The sequence below is a fragment of the Ambystoma mexicanum genome, chromosome 7p, assembly GCF_040938575.1.
Source record: "Ambystoma mexicanum isolate Mex_15411 chromosome 7p, UKY_AmexF1_1, whole genome shotgun sequence".
NCBI lineage: Eukaryota > Metazoa > Chordata > Amphibia > Caudata > Ambystomatidae > Ambystoma > Ambystoma mexicanum.
The window spans coordinates 703,975,401-703,998,438 of NC_090939.1; the positions used below are offsets into that span (position 1 = coordinate 703,975,401).

The 23,038-nt window shown below is 43.6% G+C and overlaps 1 protein-coding gene across 1 annotated transcript in view; it reads left to right on the forward strand.

The window, feature by feature from the left end:
* Nucleotides 1–23,038, forward strand: part of BMX (BMX non-receptor tyrosine kinase) — a 628,237-nt gene that overhangs the window by 369,263 nt on the left and 235,936 nt on the right. The window contains exon 10 of the mRNA XM_069636784.1: nucleotides 19,743–19,797. Within this exon, the coding sequence (XP_069492885.1) occupies nucleotides 19,743–19,797 (55 nt within the window). The remainder of the gene's footprint in view (nucleotides 1–19,742; nucleotides 19,798–23,038) is intronic.

Sequence of the window (23,038 nt, forward strand, 5' to 3'; positions counted from 1 at the left end):
TGATCAAGGAGGGGTCGGAGAGTGCTCCTTTCCCCAAGCCAGTCACAGTGACTGACTATGTGATAGGACTCCGGAGGAGAATGTCACACATGATGGCTGAGGCAAGTGATAAATTGAAAGCAGGTCAGGCTCTGGTTAAGCATTGGCATGACCAGAAGGCCAACATGGTTGAGTTCGCTCAAGACCAGCTAGTTCTTGTTATGGTGCCAACAAGGCAAAGGGCCTTGCAGGACAAGTGGATAGGACCCTTCAAGATTGTGGGAAAACCTGGAGAGGCAAACTATCTGGTGGATTTAGGCAATCCTAAGGAGGCTCCCAGAGTCTTTCACACCAACTTTCTAAAAGCTTATGTCTCGAGACCAGAACTGGGGGCTTTGCTTCTAGCTTCAGCTCAAGAGGAGGAGGAGAGCAAACCTCTGCCTGACCTTCTCAGAGGCAAGCCTTTAGATGAGCAAATAGAAGGAGTTAATCTCTCTTCTAATCTGACTTCTGAACAACAGGAGGAGTGCAAAGTTTTGTTATATCAATTTGCCCCCTTGTTTTCACTTTCACCAGGCTTGACCCCTTGGGGCCAGCATGACATAAACACTGATGACTGTTTACCTGTCAAAAGTAGGGGTTACAGAATGTCAGGAAATGTAAGGACCCACATCAAAGGAGAGGTCAACAAGATGCTTGATCTCGGGGTAATAGAACCCTCTACTAGTCCATGGTCTAGCCCAGTTGTGTTAGTACCAAAGGCAGGATCCAAGGAGTTGAGATTCTATGTGGACTATAGAGCTCTAAATTCAGTCACTAAGACTGATGTCCATCCTTTGCCAAGGACAGATGAGCTGGTGGATAGACTTGGTTCAGCCAAGTTCCTCAGCACATTTGATCTCACGTCAGGCTATTGGCAAATAGCCCTGACAGACCATGTCAAGGTGTGGACATCGAAATAATATTGTACCTCCTATCGCATTGTTTGAATGTATGTTGGCCTAGGCCAAGTTGTCTAAAAACATTGTGTGCATAGATTCCGCGGCAAGGTCTTGACCTTACTGTATTGTGCAAATCGCCATCTTGGATTAAGCTGCCATTTTAGGTACTCTTGCAGTGTGGAAGTCACCCTGAACAACAAAATGGAGGCCGAATGACATTTCGAGTGGGATTCTGGCTGTTGTGACCTCCGCACACATGAATAAGTAATATGCCCGCAGGCCACTTGTTAGGGTTGCGAACTGAGACCTTGCCCTCTCCCTGACCTATGTGTAAATGAACAACTGTATCAGCAAAACTGATCAAAATGCATACATTATGGGATTGACCTGGCTACGAACCCTAGGTTTGGTTCTGAGAATGGTTAACTTGCAAGGGGGTTGGCCAAGGCTGGATAAAAAGTATAAAAACCCAAGTATCCCGATGTTCGGTCTCTCACACTAACACGGCGAACTACCGTTGATGGTTCATTCTGTTACTCTGAGGGCCGAATAGCTATCCGTATGTCAATTGACTTTTGGTAATTGTTGTAACTTTGAATACAGCGCTTTGTATGTCCTTTGTAACCTGTGTTGGTGTGTTTCCTTTGGGCTTCCAGGCCTCATATCAATTTTTCTGTTTCCACAGTTGGCGCCCGAATAGGGACCCTCAAGATTGATGCCAGATCATTGAAGGTTGACGCAGACTATCATACCGGGATCGGACGGTGTGATTCTGCGGGCCCGACCGATCGAGACGCGATACCTCGGCAGCGCTGCACGATCCGATCCTTGGACGATAGTCGTGTGGTCTGACACGGCATCTTGACGAGGGTCCAATTTTGAGGCGGGCAGATTTGCCGAAACCACCAAACGCAAGGTAAAATTTGTTAGGTAAGTCCTTTGTAAACCGTACGGTCCTCCTTAGGTTTGGTCAGGTGCAGTCGTGACCCGGCTCTTAATTTAACCCTGACAATTTGAATTTGGTGTATTGTATCTGCAGACACAATTATTGGACCAGATAACACCAATTTTTTGAGAAATGCCTGGGAAATTGTCTAGCTGTTTTAGGGCTCTGTTCCGCAGCGATCGACAATCTTTGGAATTTAGCTGTCCGGCACCACAGGAGGGGTCGCCGGCGTGTACTATGTACTGTACTATGTACTGTAAGTATGGCATTGGTAGTATCATATTTAATGACATTTGGCACAGACAGACCAGACATGCCTCCGAATTTCAGTGGCCAATCAATGGTAGTTTTGAGATCCCCCGTATTGAATATTTAGAATCGATCTTGTTAAAGAAAAAGGCTAGAGCAGCAGCCTTTGATGTGTTACAAAATTGGAAGAAAGAAGCATTGCAGCTGCTTAAAAGTAGGGATAAACATGCACGTCGTCATAAAACAAACGCTGAAAAAGCATTATTATATGATAAAGAAAAGCGGTCAGAATTAGTTAAAAATATGGATAGAGCCTTTTCACTCGGGGTCCAGAAAATATACCCCTCTAAAGATTTCCATGTTTCTGAGGAATTTATTGAGAAGTTATTAAATGAACGCAGGCCCGATGCCTCAGCGCCACCTCCGTATGTTCCTGTCTTGGGCACTCTGCCCATTCCTGCTGTTGTACCTGTTGCTATTCCTATTCCCCCTGTACAGCCTATTGTTCCTAGTCCTTTGGTTGTCGCTCCTCCGCCTATCGCACCGCCCCTTCCCCCTGCACCTGCACCTTTGTTAAATTTACCTATACCTCCGCTCCCGAGTGGCCCCGTATTGATCGGAGTCGATCCAGGTGCAGGGTCAAAGATTGTGACTCGTAGTACTGTTTCTGCAGATAGGAAACAGGAATTGTTTGCATGGGCTAAGCATTGCATGGAGAAAGGTGATCAAGCTAATGTTTTTTCTACATTATCTAATTTGAATAGTTTTCCCGAGAAAAATGTTTTTATCGAAGGTTTGGGGACTCATTTGTGTGTAATGTGGGGTAGATTACAAAATTCGGATCTTCCACAAGGGGTGAGAGATCTGAATGCTTTGGCACTTTCGAGGGACACAGAGCAGAAAGTATATGGACATGTTGAAAGATTGTTTGAGTTTAGGAAAGACTTTGAAAAATCACGAGGTGAGGATGATGAGGACGATAGAATATATGTACAGAAGCGGTTCCTTCCATGCCAAAGAACAGCACCTGAGGAAGTACGAATTTGTACCAAAGATGCGGTTCGATGGATCTCGGATTCATCGATACTGCCAGATGAAGTGTATGACACGTATAGTCAGTATACAGTAGAGATGCAAAGAAAAGTAATTCAGGTGATGGTGCAGCACCTGCAAGAGGAATGTGTAAGGAAGAAGGTTAGTTGCCCCATAGAATTATTGGGGATTTGTAAAAGGGCTTTTTCGCCCGACACTTCTACAGCTGCCTTAGCGCTCGACCTGGCTCTATTGCTTAGTAAGCGGCCGGAGGTACCTATATCTCAGTTGCCTATGAGAGAGGTTCCTCCGACCTTTGTCCCAAAAGTTGAGATCCCCGCCAACGCGGCGACTGGTGCCCCCGCGGTGGATATCCCTGCACATTATGTATCGCAATTCGTTCACGTCCCATTTTCACGACAGGAAGTGAACACAATTAGACAATCAGTTCCCTGACGGGGTTTTACAAAGAAATAGAGTCCGTTCTACAGTCCTCTGTGTTCACCTTGAGTGACATTGACTTGTTATTCCCTGTGCTCCTACCCGTAGATGTATGGAAACAGGTTCGGACAATAGACGATGTGCCAGGGCAGGGAGATACGTGGGCAAATATGATTAGAATTGATGGAGAAAGACCAGCTGGTGAGAAACCGCCACAGGTAATACTTACTTTACCTGATAGGATTGTCACTAAACTAAAAACTATAATTCCAGAAAAAAGGATTATTTGGGACAAGCTTACGGCCTGTGTTCAAGGGAAAACTGAAGGCGCCACTGAATTTTTCAATAGATTCGAGCAGGTATTTTCTGACTTCAGTGGACAGGATTTAGGTACAGAGTCGGGGAAGAGGTTGTTCGTGGACAAATTTGTACGTGGATTGTTACCTGACATCCAGTCACAAATGATGTCCTTTGAGAGCGCTTGGCAGGCAAAATCTCAATCTGAGGTTTTGCACATGACTCAGTATTATGAGAACCGTGTTAATAATGAGAAGGAAAAAATTGAAAAGAGAAAGGGAGATTTGAAAACTAAAGTATTATTACAGCAAATTATTAGAAACCCCAGAGGAGGTTTGACACAAACTAGAGGTCAGTTCGTTCCAAAAGGAAATGCTCCCCTGAGTCCTGTAAATATTAATCAATGTGCTTATTGCCGCCAGGAAGGTCATTGGCGAGCACAGTGCCCTGTCCTTCGCCAGAGGTCAAGCAGTGCGTTTGGGGGTATGGGTAGACGAGCTAGGGGCCGCCCTGGAGCAGGGGGCTCTGACAGAGGTCAGCTTTTGCAAGATTCTCAGCAACCCTTTTTTACGGGAAAATCAGACCTCGAGTATGGACTTGAGAAACATATTTGATCACCCTTCTGCTGCTTACCTTTCTGAAGAGCTTCCTTCTGATGAGGCTCTATTTTATTAGGATTTCCCGAAGCAGGGTTTGGAACCTTTCCCGTTAATCAAAAAGGCCCCTACGTTGAATTATTAGTGGGGAATAGGAAACACCAGTTTTTGATCGACACTGGAGCACAGAAGTGCTCCATTGATCATTCCAGGGCCCCAAACATCCCACTGTCAGGGCAAACAAATGTTTCCGTAGGGTTTTCTGGTATACCAACTGTCTGTCCGGTTTCTGCGCCGGTATCCGTTTCTTTGTGTCCTTCACGGACCATTGCCCTTTTCTTCCCACTTCAAACTGTGGAGAGAATTTGCTGGGGTTGAATTTGTTAAAGAAATTGAACGCAGTAATTCATTGTTCTTCGGATGGAATACGGCTAACGGTTTCACCACAGCAACTTCCAAATTCTCAGTTCTTGATTCGACCTTTACCTCCCGAGTTTAGCATTGTTCCGGAATGTTTGTGGGCGGTGGACGACAATAATGTCGGAGTGTTACATATTGAGCCTGTTAAAATAGTCCTGAAACATGGGGTGAAACTGCCACGCATTCCGCAGTATAAAATATCAGTTGAAGGCGAACGTGCTTTGAAATGCATTCTCTCTGATTTTGTACATCGTGGGGTGATCGAAGAGATTACAGGTAGTTTGTGTAACAGTCCGATCTTACCCGTATATAAGAAAGGCGACAATGCAATTCCATACCGGTTTATAATTGATCTTCATGCTATTAACCGAGTGGTCGCCCCACAATTTCCAATTGTGCCTGATGTGACGACGATATTAACAATGATCCCTGCTACGGCTACGCACTTTAGTGTTGTGGATCTGAAAAACGCCTTCTTTAGTATCCCGATACATAAAGAAAGCAGATATCTGTTTGCGTTCACCTTGGAGGGACGCTCATTTACATTTACAAGGGCACCTCAAGGGTATACTGAAAGTCCTAGTATTTATAGTAGAGCCTTGAAAGAGCAGCTCGACACCCTTGAATTGCCACCTACTTGCACGCTGCTTCAATATGTTGACGATTTACTTTTGGCTGCAGATTCTGAGAAAGCCTGTAAAGAAGGCACTATACTGTTGCTTGTTCATCTAGCTAAAAATGGTCACAAAGCTTCGCTTAAAAAAATTCAATATTGTTGTCAGGAGGTTGCCTATCTAGGCTACCTCCTGTCAAAGGAGGGGAGAAGATTGACACCTGAAAGAATAAAACACATTTCTGGCATGTCTGTTCCAAATACACAGAAGGAAGTCAGAGCCCTGATAGGGATGGCGTCCTACTGTAGGTTGTGGATCCCGAATTTCGCACTAGTGGTAAAACCGATGTTGGCTTTGACGAAGAAGGGCATTTCTCTGCCACTGCCATGGGAATCGGAACATCAACGATCATTTGAGCTTCTCAAAACCGCGCTATGTTCGGCACCGGTTCTGGGTACTCCAAATTATGACAAGGCCTTTGTGTTGTTTGTGCATGAATGTGATGGATGTGCTTTGGCTGTGTTAACACAGGAACACGGAGGGAAGAATAGGCCGTGCGGCTACTACTTCTCCGCCCTTGATCCTGTCGCATGCGCTTTGCCAAGATGTTTGCGCGCTGTCGCTGCTGCTGCCGCGTCTGTAAAACAGAGTGAGGGAATGGTCCTAGGCCATGATTTGATTTTGATGGTACCTCACTCTGTTGATATCCTATTAAACAAAACCCAAACGCAACACCTCACCTCAGCACACTTAACAAGGTATGAACTAATTCTGTTTGCCCCTCATATCCAAATTAAGAGGTGTTGTGTTCTCAATCCGGCTGAACTCTTACCTTTCCCGCAAAACACTGTTTGCGGTGACGAAGAATCACATGACCGCCTGTATACCACCGAACAAGAAACGAAGGGCAGGATAGATCTCATAGATACTCCTTTGGATAATGCAGAAGGGGAGCTGTTTTGTGATGGCTCCTGCTTCAAACTTTCGAATGGTACATCTACAGCTGCTTATGCAGTTACTACATTGAACAAAATTGTTGAAACTAAGAGAATTTCGCATAACTCCGCGCAGGCCGCAGAGATTATAGCATTGACCCGAGCTTGTGAACTTTCCCAAGGGCGAAGAGTAAATATATATACCGATAGCCAGTACGCATTTGGGGTGGCTCACAACTTCGGAAAACTTTGGTCGGAAACAGGGTTTCTGACCTCACATGGGACCAAGATTCAGCATGGCCCTTTGATAGTGCAATTACTTTCGGCGCTCTCACTCCCTAAACGGTTAGCGATTATGAAATGTGCAGCACATCGCAAGGTCATAGATGATGTGGGCAAAGGGAACGCTTTTGCAGATTTGATAGCCAGACAAACGGCCACAGACCTTAGCACGGACATGTATACCTCGAGGGAAATGAGAGATGTTTGCATAACGGATGAAGGTATTGGGTCTGTGCGAGATATTCAGACTGATGCCACAATGGAAGAATCTAGAAAGTGGGCTGAAGGAATGGGGAAACTGGATGACGAAGGGTGTTGGGTGGATACATCCGAAGGGAAATGGTTGCTTCCTGATTCTTATGTATTGGCGATGGTTACGATGGCACACGGTCCTACGCATGTGTGTGCCCAGCAGATCACGAGAATGTTAGAACAGGTCTGGGTGAACGACAAGATTTTGGACACTGCAAAGAGACATGTCCAGAACTGTATGATCTGCCTACAGCACAATGTGGGTAAGGGGACAGTAACTCCAAGGGGAAGTTTTGGACCCCCTTCAGTCCCCTTTGAGGTTATACATTTTGATTTTATTGAAATGGAGCGATGTAATAATCTGAAATATGTTCTTGTAATTATTTATGCCTTTAGTAAATGGGTCGAGGCTTTCCCCGTCAAAGATGCTACCGCCATGACCACTGCAAAGATTATGGTAAAAGAATTCTTTCCTCGATTTGGGCTCCCGAGGATAATCTGGTTGGACAATGGTCCTCACTTTATCGCAGCAGTAATTTTGCAAATATGCGCAGCCCTAGGTATTGAGAAACGATTTCATTCAGCTAGGCATCCTCAAAGTGCTGGGTTGGTAGAAAGACACAACGGTATTTTAAAGAATAAACTTGCAAAAACATGTGCTGATACCAAACTAAAATGGCCAGATGCTTTGCCTATTGTGTTATTAGCTATGCGTACCACACCTCAGACTAGAACTGGGCTTTCTCCATTTGAAGTAGGGAGGGAGGGAGACCTGCTAATATTTGGGGTCTCCCAAAACCTAAAGCCCTGAGGGAGGTGGAGAATGTATTGCTTGTAGACTACTGTAACCAGTTAACTAAAAACCTGTATTTCATCTACCACCAGGTGCATGCTGCTTTACCTGTATGGTTCACGGGCCCAGGACACGATATACAGCCTGGAAGTTGGGTCCTCGTGAAGGCCTACGAGAGGTCTTCCTGTCTCGCGCCTCGCTGGCGGGGACCCCACCAGGTATTGTTGGTCACCAGGACAGCAGTGCGGGTGGCTGGAAAGAAGAACTGGATTCACGCGACACATGTCAAGAAACTTCCTCACCCGACGCCACACGCTACAGAAGAAGCAGAACCCCTCGCTGGTGCTACAGTCTCTGATCTTGGAGTAGCAAACAGCGCTGTGAGTGCGTCGGAGAAGGTCTCTGAGCCTGAGGAGCTTGGGGAACAGTCCATCTCGTCTCCGCACTCTCTTGAAAAATCACTTCCGGAAAACACTGTTTCGAGCTCTGCGACTTCCGTCGCCACCGACACGTCGCTTCCCTCAGGAAGTGACGATACTTTGCTTCTGGACCACACAAATTTGGGTACCATCAGGTACAACCTTCGACCACGGAAATAGAACTACGGCACGAGTGTCGTGCATCTGGAAAAGGAAGTGATCGGAAAATTGTTTTGTTTTGTTGAACAAAAAGGGATTCTGCTGGCTAGGGTTGGGAAGGACTAAGAAATCACGCGACCGTAGTGTCGCCAGCAACGAACATTGGGGCCGTCGATCAAGGAACTACGATGCCTGCCACCTTCACCGCTGCTCCCCGCATTGGACTTTTAGATAAGGGGGTGACCAAATCGAACAATGAACAATGTGCCTGGGCCCCGAAAACGTACTGTTGTGTTTTGATTTTGATTATTGTTATTTTTGCAACTGCTGCTGTAGGACTTTGGTATTTCGAAGAAGTCTATCCTTTGAAACCTTTATTACCGACCAAGATCGTACCAACTGTTTTGACTCCCTCTGTACACCTTCACACTCTGTCCCCTAGAGACTCCCAACATAGACAAAAGTATTATAATAACATTCTGATGATAGTAATGAATGCTACTCATGCCATTTTTAATAAGAGCAATTGTTGGATTTGTACTCACTTACCGCAACATGGGAACAAGGGACTGGGATGGTATATACATCCTTTACCTTTAACGACTTCTTGCTATGCCTCTCTTAGGGCACTATTCTTTGGCCGATGGAATGATAGCATCTCAGGGAAATTTGATGGAACTAATTTAAATGATTTTGAGAAACGTGAATTGACTCCCCTGGGATGCTCGCGTTTCGCAAATAGAAGTAAACCTAACGTCGCTTCTATTAGGCCGTCTGACAAACTATCTCTTCCTTTCAAAACTCTGATTTCCTTTAAAATGGCTCCGATAGGCAATAAGGACGCCGTGCCTCCTTCTTATTCTGTAAATCATAGTCCTGACTCAGTTCCCTTCTGTGTACAGAGAAATGGCACTAGGCCAATGGGAGATTTTGAAACTTGTAAAAATATTGTAAATTTGACTGGGGAAAACAGGCCTCTGTATGTAGGAGGGCCTGTTTATTTTGTTTGTGGTAGTTTAGCATTTCCCTGGTTGCCCAAGGATTGGCAGGGAACCTGTTATTTAGGAATATTGTTACCCGGGGTATTTGTAGCTAGTACCTTGGAGGTTTCTAAGGCTCGCCCACGGCGAGACAACAATGGAGATACCTCTGGGCAAGTATTTGGGGACATAGCCAAATCAGTTGTGCCCTTTTGGGGACAAATAGCAAACTCAGAGAACATTAGGGGATTGGCAAGGGTATTGGAGAGAACGATCAACCGGACCACGGACATACTCTACAATATGACCTTAGAGCAAAAGGCGATAAGATTGGTAGCACTTCAAAATCGGATGGCATTAGATGTCATCTTGGCAGAACGAGGTGGAGTATGCAAATTAGTGGGGTCCGCTTGTTGTGTTTTCGTACCAGACTCCTCACCAACAATTTTTAAAGCAATTCAGAACTTGCATACTCTCAGTTCTGAAGTCCATAACCCTGTAGGAGACTGGAGCCTTAGTATTTGGTTTTGGGATTCTTTGCGGTCTTGGGGTTGGAAGGTGCTTTCCGTTATTATGGTTATTTTAGGGATTCTGTTATTTCTTTGTTGTTGTTTTCAATGCCTCCCAAGTATGTGTGGAATGTTAGGGGGGTGTTGTGCTCAAGCAGTGAGCGCAATAGGGCATAAATTATATACCCCAGGTACAGCATCTAAAGAATTCATGTTACAAGAGGTTCTTACGAATGACCTTATGGCTATAGACATTACAGACAATGATGCGGAACCTATGGATGATAATACATGGAGTCATTTTCGAAAGTATTAGGGATGATGTTTAGCACTTGGCATAGGCCAAAAGGAGGGTCTGTGGAAATCGAAATAATATTGTACATCCTATCGCATTGTTTGAATGTATGTTGGCCTACGCCAAGTTGTCTAAAAACATCGTGTACATAGATTCCGCGGCAAGGTCTTGACCTTAATGTATTGTGCAAATCGCAATCTTGGATTAAGCCGCCATTTTAGGTACTCTTGCAGTATGGAAGTCACCCTGAACAACAAAATGGAGGCCGAATGACATTTCGAGTGGGATTCTGGCCGTTGTGACCTCCGCACACATGAATAAGTAATATGCCCGCAGGCCACTTGTTAGGGTCGCGAACTGAGACCTTGTCCTCTCCCTGACCTATGTGTAAATGAACAACTGTATCAGCGAAACTGATCAAAATGCATACATTATGGGATTGACCTGGCTACGAACCCTAGGTTTGGTTCTGAGAATGGTTAACTTGCGAGGGGGTTGGCCAAGGCTGGATAAAAAGTATAAAAACCCAAGTATCCCGATGTTCGGTCTCTCACACTAACACGGCGAACTACCGTTGATGGTTCGTTCTGTTACTCTGAGGGCCGAATAGCTATCCGTATGTCAATTGACTTTTGGTAATTGTTTTAACTTTGAATAAAGCGCTTTGTATGTCCTTTGTAACCTGTGTTGGTGTGTTTCCTTTGGGCTTCCCAGCCTCATATCAATTTTTCTGTTTCCACAAAGGAGAAAACTGCATTCACCACCCCAGTTGGCTTATACCAGTTTAAGGTTATGCATTTTGGCTTAAAGAATGCACCTTCTGCATTCCAAAGGATGGTTAAGCAGGTTCCGAATGGGATGGAGGACTTCTGCATGGCATACTTCGATGACATTGCAGTGTTCAGTCCTACTTGGAAAGAACATGTTGACCACCTAGAATATGTTTTGCAGGCTCTAGAGAAGGCCCAACTGACCATTAAGGCAAGAAAATGTCAAATTGGTCAGAGTAAAGGGGTCTACCTTGGACATGAGGAAGGAGGTGGTGAACTAAGGCCTTTGCTCAGCAAAATAGAAGCTGTGCAAAATTGGCCAACCCCTACTACCCAAACCCAGGTTAGAGCCTTCTTAGGTCTCACTGGGTATTACAGGAATTTCATTGAGAACTATGGGACCATAGCTTCTCCACTGAATGTGATCTCCTCTCCTAAGTTTACTAAAAAGGTTAAATGGAATGAGGAGTGCAATCAGGCCTTTGAAAGCCTAAAAATAGCCCTTTGTCAAGCTCCAGTTATAAGAGCTCCTGACTACCACCAACCCTGCATTGTGCAAACAGATGCTTCCAATACAGGTATAGGTGCAGTCCTTAGTCAACAGGATGAGAAAGGTAGGGAACACCCCATTTGCTTCATCAGTAGGAAACTGAAGGAACCTGAGACAAGGTGGGCAACTATTGAGAGAGAATGTTTTGCCATTGTGTGGTCTCTGAAGAAGTACTTGTATGGTTCTACTTTCACCATTCAGACTGATCACCAACCCTTGAGATGATTGATGCAAATGAAAGGGGAAAACCCAAAACTGTTAAAATGGTCAATCTGCCTCCAAGGGTTTGATTTTAACATTGAGCATAGGTCAGGATGCCACCACCAAAATGTTGATGGTCTCTCTAGGACGTTTTTAACTGACTAGAAGTAAAAGACTCATCCAGGAGTGTATTGGATCCTCCTGTACTCGGGGGGGGGGGAGGCGAGTGTTAGGGAGAATTCTCTTTTATGGCTAATTTCCCTTACCTATAGAGTCCCCAAACAGCTTTGCTGGATTTGAGTTTTTTTTTTCTCCTGCTAAGAATGAGACCCTTTTTTACCACTCTCCTAGGTTTTTCTCACCCTTATAGGAATCATCTTTTTCATGTGTGGTACACAGCACCCTCCTTGCCATACCACAGGGGTGTTGTAGTGACTCCCAAACATAGACTCCATACCCTGGGACTGACTACTGTCTCCCAGGGCATGTAAAGTCCCCATTGACTTTACTAGTCAAATCTTATGAACAAAACCAGTACAACCGATCTTACTATGGAGGTACTGGGAAGGGTTAATAGTATGTCCCTAGTGTTCATTTTCGAGGGGGTACCGTACAGTCCCTTTCTCAAAAGGTCCTGGCTGGTGGCAGTGGTTACTACCGTAACTATTCGACCGCAAATATTTTCCTATGGGATATCCCATTGTTCGAGGCTATTACTTTTACTGACAGCCTCTAACATACCGCCGGTTTATCTTAAAATTAACTTTACTCCGGTAGGTTTTTATTGCCAGAACTTTGATTTCATTTCTTTCTCATGTCTTTCTCTATAGTCCAATCCCAGGTCGGGGATCCTTTGTTCGTCCTTTTGGCGGGATTCTGCACAGAAGCCCTCCTCTAGGCACCACTGAGTCTGGGGTAGACAGGATGTGTGGGAGGGGGAATAGGTACCCTGGACAGGGTTGCCTAAGCAACCCAAGTTGCACTCTGCCCTGATAGATTGGGGGGGTCTCCCACCAGGAGAGCCACCCACTGTGTGAGTGACAGCTAGGCTGTATGAATGGGGGTCTTGCTGCATAAAAGCAGGGTCTTGAGGACTGGAGGACAAGATGTCGGCACTGGAACTAAGAAGCCGAAGAGGAGAGAAGCCAAAGTCATCTGCAACGACTGAACCACCGGTGAAGCCCTGCTGCAGATCCTCACCACTTTTCTCCAACAACTCAAGAAGATATTCACCTGCAAGTCTCCTTCCCTTGAGCTGGTGGGGCCAACCAGTTCGCCAATCGCCTTCCAGGACCTGCCTTGGTCGAATCGCCAGTGCCAAGCGTATCTTTTATTCGTTTGGCAGCACCGCACTGGTTTCATCCCTAGGCAATGCAGTAACTCGAACCTTCCGCCACAAAGAGATCCTCTCTTCCTCTGCTGGATCTCCCGAACTGCAGGAACTGCCAGGAACTACCGCCACCGCAGGAGCCTCTTCCACTTTTAAGGTACATTGTTCCACCAGGCCTCCCTTTTCGTTGGGTACAGCTAAAGGTGTTTTAAATCCTTTACTTACCTACTGGGTTGGCCGCCCCTATCATCTAACATTGTCTTTCACCTTCTGGAACCGCCTTTTCGAATCGTTTAACAAAGACTTGACTGCAGCTACAAGAACATTTTGGGCACTTTGACCTGTACCACTGACTCTGGCACAGGCCTATTGACTGTGGCTAAATCTGTTACAACTGCCTTCTCTAGATTGCTTCTCACCTAGAAATGCGTTGGTGCACCTAACTGTTATAACCACCTTTTTCTTCCCTCGTTTTAAACTTGTGAAGTGCCATTTTGCTCAGTTTTCACCTCAGTATTATACATGCTAAAGTACTGCCTTGCCTAACTGGTTCACAATCTTATTGGGAAGTGTTGCTGGTGTGTTTAAGAGTATATTCCTGTATAACTTGGCCTTTCCCTCCCTTTTGAGAAATTTTTAGAGTGCCATTTCTGCTTGGTTTTCAATGTGCCATTTTACTCAGTTTTCACTCTAGCTCAAACTTGTCTACAATTTAAATAGGGAGTTGTGTATACGTTTCTTGACTGATTTAACTTGCTTTTATAATAGTGATTTGTGCATGAACATCAGAGTGTGTAAAATATATATATATATATATATATTCTTTTTGATACAAAGCTTTGGTCAGTGTTTCCTTGTTCCATAGTATTGTAGTCCTAATGTGTAAACCCTGAATACTGCTCATCTCCCTCTTGAGATAAGTCTGACTGCTTAGCCACAGCTACCAACTAAATCTTTGTAGTACGGACTGATATCAAAGGGGATTTATTGCATATACCTGTAGTCTTAATCTTCTGTAGTGCTCCATAAGGGAACTGCACAGGATTCTGCCTAACAGTCTGAATTACCTTACTCCCACACCCAAGGTTTTACAACCTTTAAACTACGCTTTCCAGATGTTTGTCTGTGTAACTTTGTGGATTGTGTTTTACTTTAGCTGTCTTTGAAACTCAATCTTTATATATAAAGCAGATGTATGTATGTGTGTATATTTGTCCGGCTATACAAATCCACACCATTGAACTCACTGCTACCAAATTGTGCATGGATTTCTCATTTGTCTGGGGTAAGATTGTAGTCTACGTTTGGATGCAAACAATTCACTCCGGTGACACCCTCATTTACTGATGCTCACCCTGATTCACAGCAGTAGGTACTAGAAGGAGGCAACATTTGGAAAAGTGTCTGAAGCAAAATGTTTGATGTGTTGGTTATTCCTTTGAAATGTATTACTACTGTATATAGTTTGAAAGTGTTAATTAAAGCATTTTTAAAGGGAATTAAAAAAAGTCACATTTTTGTTTATCACGCCACTCCAAATATCGGAAATGGCAAGGTTACAGTTTATTTAAGTTAATTCACAAGAAGAGAGCACAATAAATCAATCTTTCTGGGACACTTTCTCAAATGTGTTGAAGCCATTGAGTGACTGAAAAATGGCGCACAAAAAACGAACATCATTTGGAAAAGCTCCATCTGATGCAAAGCAAAAATCAATATCAAGAGCTTCTGAAACACAACAACAAACACCAGCACAACTTTCTGACCAGGTGACAAGAGCAACTTTCTCCAGAGCAAATGAGATGCCAAGGCAAACTGAAGCAAGACTTGCTCATATGAGGACAAGAGCAATATCCTCCAGGGCGCATGAGACAACACTCAATCAGGAAACGGGCAACGCCAGGTACCACAGCTAGTTGTATATATTTCTTCAATGAAAAGGGTGTCCAAGGGCAGTTGTGGCAGGGAAAGACTGCCCGTCTAAACCTCGTTGTGCTCCTTAAAATATTGAAGACCTGGTCTGCCAGTGCTGCGTATAAGCAGCATGCATCAAAGGAACTAATGGTAGTGCCTCTACCGTTTCTATACTGCTTCGTGACAGCATAAAACCCCTCTGAAGGCATGAAGTGCCGCGAAGGCCATCCAAGGGCAGTTGTGGCAGTTGAGGCTCTTGAAGCTTTGCTGCCCTGCTGTCAAAGCCTGACGACTAACGACTTCATGAGAGAGGGGCTCGAGTGGATCACTGATGATTGCGGTGGTGGTGCTGGGCGTAGCTATAAGCAAACATTTTATTTCTGTGGCATTTTGAACTCTTGTCTGAATTTGACATCACAATAAGTAAGGAGGTTTGGCTGATTGTGGCTACTCGTAGCATAGATGTGACCTGAGAGCATAGGGCAGTGGGATTCTGTCCTCATAGAACGTAGGCATTGGACCACATCGAGGTTAATTGCTTTTCTGATGTTCTGCCTCAATCTTTTCCACTGAGATGCACTCATAAAAATAGAAAAGCATTATAGCAGACCTAAACTACATACTTCAACAAAAATTGCGGTATACCTACTCAATCAAACAAGCACACGCACAGACTCTGTCACTGCCCCATTTTTCGGGTACACCTATTGGTCACTACATAGAGTCATGAAGCGATCAACCACTCGCAAACATGGTCTTCGTAGTGAATCAGAATGGGCCCTTGAAAGACATTGTAGCCCCGAAGCTCAAGCTAAAGAGGGGAAAAAGAAAAAAAAAGAGTACATCCTACTCTAACTCAATACCCTATTACAAGTTTCATCGAGATACTTCCATCATCATCATCAACTCAAATTTCCCAGAGGATGCATCTTCACCACATCCACCTCTTGCTACTAGTGCATCACTGAATATTGACAATAATAATTCACTTTTGAAATTATGCAGTCGATTAAAACGAAATTCTCTTGGCAGCAATATGAGCCCCATAAATGCTTTGTAAAGATGTGACAATATAATCAGCACTAATCTATTGGCTTCACCAGACCTCTTTAAATTGGCTTCCCCCTTAACATTGGTGGACTCAAGCACAAGTGATTCAGATAACAATGGTGAAGCAGAGACCTCTCTGGCAACTACAGGCCACAGTACACTCATCGCATCTCAACTAGCATCCAAATTGAATGCAATAACGTCCAGTGTTGATGGACTGATGGGCCTCTGCTCAACAATTGCAAAGAAGCAGTGTGAATTCATGTGATGTCATCTTTTATCTCCTTGGTGTTAGTCTTAGCAGTGCATGGTGATGGGGTGAGTTATGGTTGCGTAGCTTACCGTAACTGGTGAATTTCTGGTTGGGGTAGGGTTGTTACGTCTAAAACTCAGCCGCATCTGCCATATCCTTTGACAAAACCACAGTATTGGCACGCACAAAACAGACCTACGGTTTTATAAATTACGTTAATCAACGGATGGCTCAGTTTGAGGATAAGGCATGTCTAATCCCAATTCTAACATACCTTGGTGAACAACCCCTTTGAAACAAATTGAAGGCTTATTTTGAGAAAGATATTATGGTTTCTTTTCTAAAACACTATACCTTACAGGTGGGATTCTAACCCAGTGATTCAAGAAGGTCACCACCATTTTTTACATCTACATATTTGGAACATTAAATGTGATGGTAAGAGACTGATCTCCATATTTAGAAGTGGATTGCACTTGGTCTTTTGAGTATTTTTACACATTAACAGAAGACAGCATGAACAAATGTATAATAATTCTCATATTGCTAAAGCCTAAAATATGGTAGACATTTTAACAACCAGAATTAAACCAAATATATAGTTCGTGAAATGTTTAGTTTAATACAAGCATGTGAGAACTAACATGCATTTAACAAGACTTTCATTTGCATTTTTTCTTTCTTATTTCCTTTTAATCCTACACTTTACCCCTTCTTATTCTCTGTCTCATATGAAATCAATTGTTTGCACATACTATTATTTATGTTTGCTCAAAAAAAGATGCAGCGATTATGAGATGTGCCCTGATTTGAAAAATGCTCAATCGGAGCCGAAACACGTGTTAATAAAAAGGGCTCTCCCACAGGAGATTTATGATTTAAACCTACAAAATTTGTTTCATTATTCAAAATTAGAGTTTGGCCTCTCAAAACAAGTGTGGCGAAGTTATTGTGTGAAAACCCCAGAAAACCCTAATAATGTAACCAATGACCAGTGCTCATGTTTTGCAACCATGGCCAGTCTTCAAATACATGGGGCATGGGTTTCTGCCATGCCGCATTGCCCAATTAGCAAATCAGAGTACACATTTGTGTTTTCTGAGGGCCAGGCTCACTACCCAGACACCAAATGTATATCACTAGTTGTTCTACTTACATTTTTACACTTTGGACAAATAAAACACGAGACATATTTCAAAAAAATGCTTTAAGGTTCTTGCTAATGCTCGTCGCGCAGGTTTGTTATAATCTAGACCACTACTTCAGGCTGTAACCGCAAGTAGAATATTTTTTCCCATTCAAACCTACTGCTTCAGCCATGTCGCATGTCCCATTAAGCAAATGACAGTACACATTTACCCTTGCTGACATCCAGGCCCATTGCCCAGACACCAATGTTATATCAATGTGTTGTGTACTTACATTTTCACACATTCCCAAAAATAAAACACCGGACATATTTGCAAAACCATGCCTTCTAGTTCTTGCTAACCCTTCTCATGCATATTTGCTGATCCCATCCAGCACTTCAACCTGTACCACCGAGCAGAATTTTTTTTTCCCATTCAAACCTATCCCAATTTCGAAAGACTTTACCACATAGCTGGTCCCTGGTGGCCATGCCCATTTTAACCCCATTGCTGATCTCTCATGGTCATGGCCAGTAGCCAGATTGCCCGGGTCATGGCAATAGGCCATAGGCCATAGGCAATAGGCCATGACCCGGACAATCTGGCCACTGCCCATTGCCACACGCTATACCTCAGTCACCAAAAGGTATATCACTATTTTTTGTATCTACATTATGCCACTTTTCAAAAAACAAAATTCGGACACATTTGCAAAACCGTGCTTTCAGGTCCTTGCCAATGCTCCTCATACCGGTTTGCTGCAAACCACCCATGTTTTATTTTTTGAAAAGCGTCAAAATGTACGTACATAAAATAGTCTTATAACTTAACCCCCACTTGACAACATCCATTCAGACTGTGCACAAACATCCAATGTTGTGTCTATAATCTTTCTGAAAACATTTGTCCACATTCATCAAACGGCAGCAAAGTTATAAGCCATCTAAAACTGTTGAGACCCCCTTTAATTTTGCCCCCTCTTGACAAAATCCCACCAACCTTTGCTTAAACATTCATATCTAGATCTAACATATTTTTTAAAACTTCTGTGCAGATTTGTCAAATAGCACCACATTTATAAGCCTTTAAAATATTTTGGGACCCCCACTCTAATTTTGTTCCCTCTTGAGAAAACAGCACCCCACTTTGCAGAACCATTCGGAGTCAGGTCTAGAATGACATTAAAGAATTTCATGCAGTTTCATTGAGTGGCACCAAAGTTATAAGCCATTCAAAAACTGCCTTTCACCAACCCTGTAATGCAGAAATAAACATAGATGTCCCCCATCATCTCAGATGTTTGCAAAAATATCACAGGTCTGCCCTGGACATCCGGACTGTTTTCGGATGTCAAAGCAGAAAGAACACCAGTCTTTTGGGCTTTTTAAGGTCATATCCCATCCCATCCTCATCATACCTCACCTCTCCTAAAATTGTTTCATTAGTTTGACAAGTGCAATATTGTGTTTTTAATATGATTTTAGCACGATGTTCACGGACAATGGGCGCTGTCTGCAAATCCATCATGGTGGGCGTTTCCAAAAGTCTGACACACCTCACGCTTTTCATCATCCAATCAGCGGGCGCGTCCGATGTCTGCGAACATCACGCTGCCCTCTGGGCCAATCGGAGGCCCATCTGCGGATCGAACAGGGAAGTGAGTCAGCTGACCGAAACCAGATATCACACATTTATTTGTACCCACTTTTTTGTTGTTTAATAAAAAACAAACTACTGGACACATTTACACCTAATTTACAAAAGCACGCTTTCAAGACCAAGCTGCAGCTCCTGCCACAAATGTGGTAAAAAGCCATCCAGTAGTTTGGGCTGTAGGCGTGAGCAAAGTTGTTTTTCCATTGCATCTTTGGGAAAAACCACCCATTTTGAGACCCCCCTTTAACTTTGACCACCCTGAACGAAACCTCACCAAACTTTGCAGAATCAATCTGACGGGCCATGTACATTGTTTTGCAAAGTTTCGTGAGGATTCGTCCGGGGGTGGAGGGGCAAAGTTATAAGCCGCCCAAAGGTGCTCTTCCTATGGGTTGAGCAAATTAACCATAACTACAGGGCCGCTGGCGCAGGCCCTGTAATATAAATTGTGCACATGCAAATAGAGATGTACTTTAATACTGAATATGTTATGTGAATGTAAATACTTTTGAACTTAATATTTTTTTCTCATAATTTCAATAAATGTTTATCAACATGTATGCATTATGTAACTATGATTAAGGTTTGTTTTTAACTAAATGGCCAATAAACATAAAACTTTTTTTAAAAATAAAAATATCTCTTCAAAGTGTATAATTCATCATTTTATACCAATGTTTAGTTGCATGTACACAAACATTTTAACTTGAAAGGTCCCTACAAAATGGTAATTCATTATCATTTTGCAGATGGTACATGGGAAACATCTCAAGAGCCCAGGCAGAACAGCTACTACACCAGAAGGTAATGTAAAATGTTCTGCCTAACAGTAAGTCTTTTCAAGTAAAATCACAGAATGTCATAGTTGAAAACGCCATCAACCATCTGGGGACACATGACATTTTCTGGTACACTCAGGTGCAATATCATATTTACCTATTTGTTACATTTTTAAGCCAGGTATGTCTATATATAGTTGTGAAAGTGCGTTTGTATGTTCGGGGTTGGCTCCATCCCCATAACAGCTGGTGGGCTTAAATTTTGGCCCAAGGTCGGCATAACAGTCAGGGGTGTACTGGCGATAGTGATATTGGACCAACCCCACCCATTCGCCTTGCAGAGGACGGGGTCCAGCCCTGTGCTATGAATATAGGCAATTTCGGGAGATAGCTGAATTAGCGATTGTTGGCTCCAGCCTCACAACAGTTGGTGGGCTGAAATGTTGGTACGAGGTTGGCATACCAGCCTGAGGTGTACTGGCAATGATGAAATCTGACCAACCCCACCCATTCGCCCAACACAGGGCGGGGTCTGGCCCTTGGCTATCAGTAGAAACGATTTCTGACTTTGTGACTTTTCCAAAAATAGTAAGTTAGGACACAAGGTCGGCATACCAGTCTGGGGTGTACTGGTGATAGTGAAATTTGACCAACCCCACCTATTCGCCCTGCACTGGTGTCGAGGCGGGGTCCGGCCCCGTGCTATCAGTATAGGTGATTTCAGGAGATTGCCATTTTTGCAATTTTTCAAAAATAGAAAGTTATGATGCAATAGATCATACGCAAGGCTATGGCAGACTCCCACGTGCACGTCAGCTACAGACCCGAGCATCACCAGGTGGTACCGCTAGTACCTCATATGTTAAAAATAAGTAAGCCATATTTTTGTAGAAATTGTTGTTTTTAATTTAGTGGCCACATTTGAACAAATATATTCTCCAATGTTACTATCTAATTAAGCAATATGCCCCGAGCGCGTGGGCATTACTGAGTCAGGTAATGCCCCGGGGTCTATAGTAATTAAGGCCATGGGCCTGTAGCAAGGGGAATGTTTCTATTAGTACTCTGCCCACAAGACCGGGGTACTAAAAGCACCTTTTTCTGTCCCAAAACTCTGTGGCATTTCGGAACAGAAAAAAAAAGAATGGCAAAGAAAATGTCCGCCGGGAAGGGAAAACAGGCTCTGATTTCTCTTTCCATGGCGGCCATTGGGAGCGGATGCGCTGGGAACAGAAGTGTTCCCAGCGCGTCCGCTCCCAAAAATTACAGAAAAGACGATAAGTGGGGTTGGGAGGGTTGGGGGGCGATGCGGGAAGAAAAACAATACATACCTGAATCCGCGGCAGGGGACGATGGCACCCTTCAGCCGTGTGGATGCTCGGATCGGGGATGGCCTCTCTTCGAGCCTCCTCATTGGCTGAGGTGTTGCCACACCCCCCACTGTGGACTAAGCAGTGGAAACCCAGCCGAGGGATTCTCGGCCGGGTAACGACCTGGAGAGAGCCAATCAGAATGTGTTTTGCATTCTGGTTGACTCTCGCCGGGTACTCATTTTCACTACAATCTGCTATTGAATTTGCTTAGTTTTCCTAATGTATCCCATTGTCCATTCATTTTCAGATTCTACTACTGTTGCTGTTATCTGTCGCAACCAATTTATAGATTACAGTGTTCACCAGAATTCAACCTCATTGCACCAAGCCAGGCTAGATTGTCTTGAAGTTACTATCTGGCATCTGCGTTCTGAGCTCCATAAATATACATTTACCAACTTAAAACTACCTATATATTTTTATGAATTCATATATAAAAACGTAACAGATACTGATGCTGGTATGAATAATACTTTATTCCCCAAAGGGTATTATTGTAATATAAACCTTCTATGCAAGGATTTACCTGTTGAAAGTTGTCTAAAACCCTGATCCACGTACAATATCTTTAGAGAAGACAGATTTTGCCTGATCACTTATCAATCATTTATTTGCTCCACTATCATATGTTTTGCCAATCAGGTAAAAGAGCCCATTCTAGGTGGGTCTTTTGTATGGTAGGTGACCATCACTAAAGTAAGTGTTTCTAACTCTAACAAGAGTGAAAGTCACCTGACACACAACAGAGCCTGCTGGTAAGAAATAAAATGCTATTAGAGCCTGTTAGGGGAAAAGGGTAATCTCACCTGGGGCTTCCTGTGACACAACTTGTCCATGTGTCCTTGACTAGTGCCCAGTGTAAACACATCAGAAGGGAATCGTGGCATGTAGCCTTTATAGATGGGTTGAGCCCGATTTCAACCTTGCCAATTAGCTAGAATGCTATAAACTGTGACAAGAACGGAGGCAAGACATTGAATCAATGCTTCTGTAGTGGATAGAACCTGGATTACACACTTTCTGAATGTCTAAATAAAAAGAAAGCATGCTCCCCATTCAGTAGGGTCTACCTCCCATTCCCATAATGAAGGCAATAAAATCCTCTGTCCATGTACTTATCTGAGTGTTAGGAATTCATATTTTTCTGGATGAGGAAAGCTTCTTCTACCTATATTGGGCAAATACTGAGTGAATTCAATTCAGAAACACATTTAACAGCATCATTTACTTGGACTGGCCAGAGGTACTTGTGTCCAACCCATCCCACTCACTTCACTCAAAATGTCTAGCAAGCAAATGGCCCTAAATCTAGGGGTACTTCTTTGACAAAGAATGCCCCTCATCTTCCAAGTAAACATAATGGTCAGAGAGTCTAAATACATCCCTATGCTCTTAAGAAGGGTAATTCAACTACTCCAGGCTGTCAACTGAAAAGGACTAATGGGATCTGTGATCCTTCGAATCCATGTTTACTGCATGTATTTATTTATTTATTTATTTATTTAGAATTTGTAAAGCGCACCGCAGCCCTCTAGGCAACGAGGCGCTATAAGTATACTTAAGGAGGCTTGCTTGTGGGTTACAATAAGCGGCCCAATGTGTGAAGCTTAACAATATGCAGTTGTTTATACAGTAGAGGATATATATGATTATGCATAATCCTATATATCAGCTTGAACAAGACACAAATTAACAAAAACTCTAAATGGTTCAAAAGTAGCCTGTTAAGCTGTCCACCAATCTAAGAATATATCAACATTAGACTGTGACAGAATACCATCTGGAATTGGTGTGAATCCCCAACACTTTCAGCTCAAACACTTTCTCACTGCTGCAGAGCCTTCATTGCATCTTCAAGCCCGGCATTGGACCAACAGGACCTCACCTTGACCT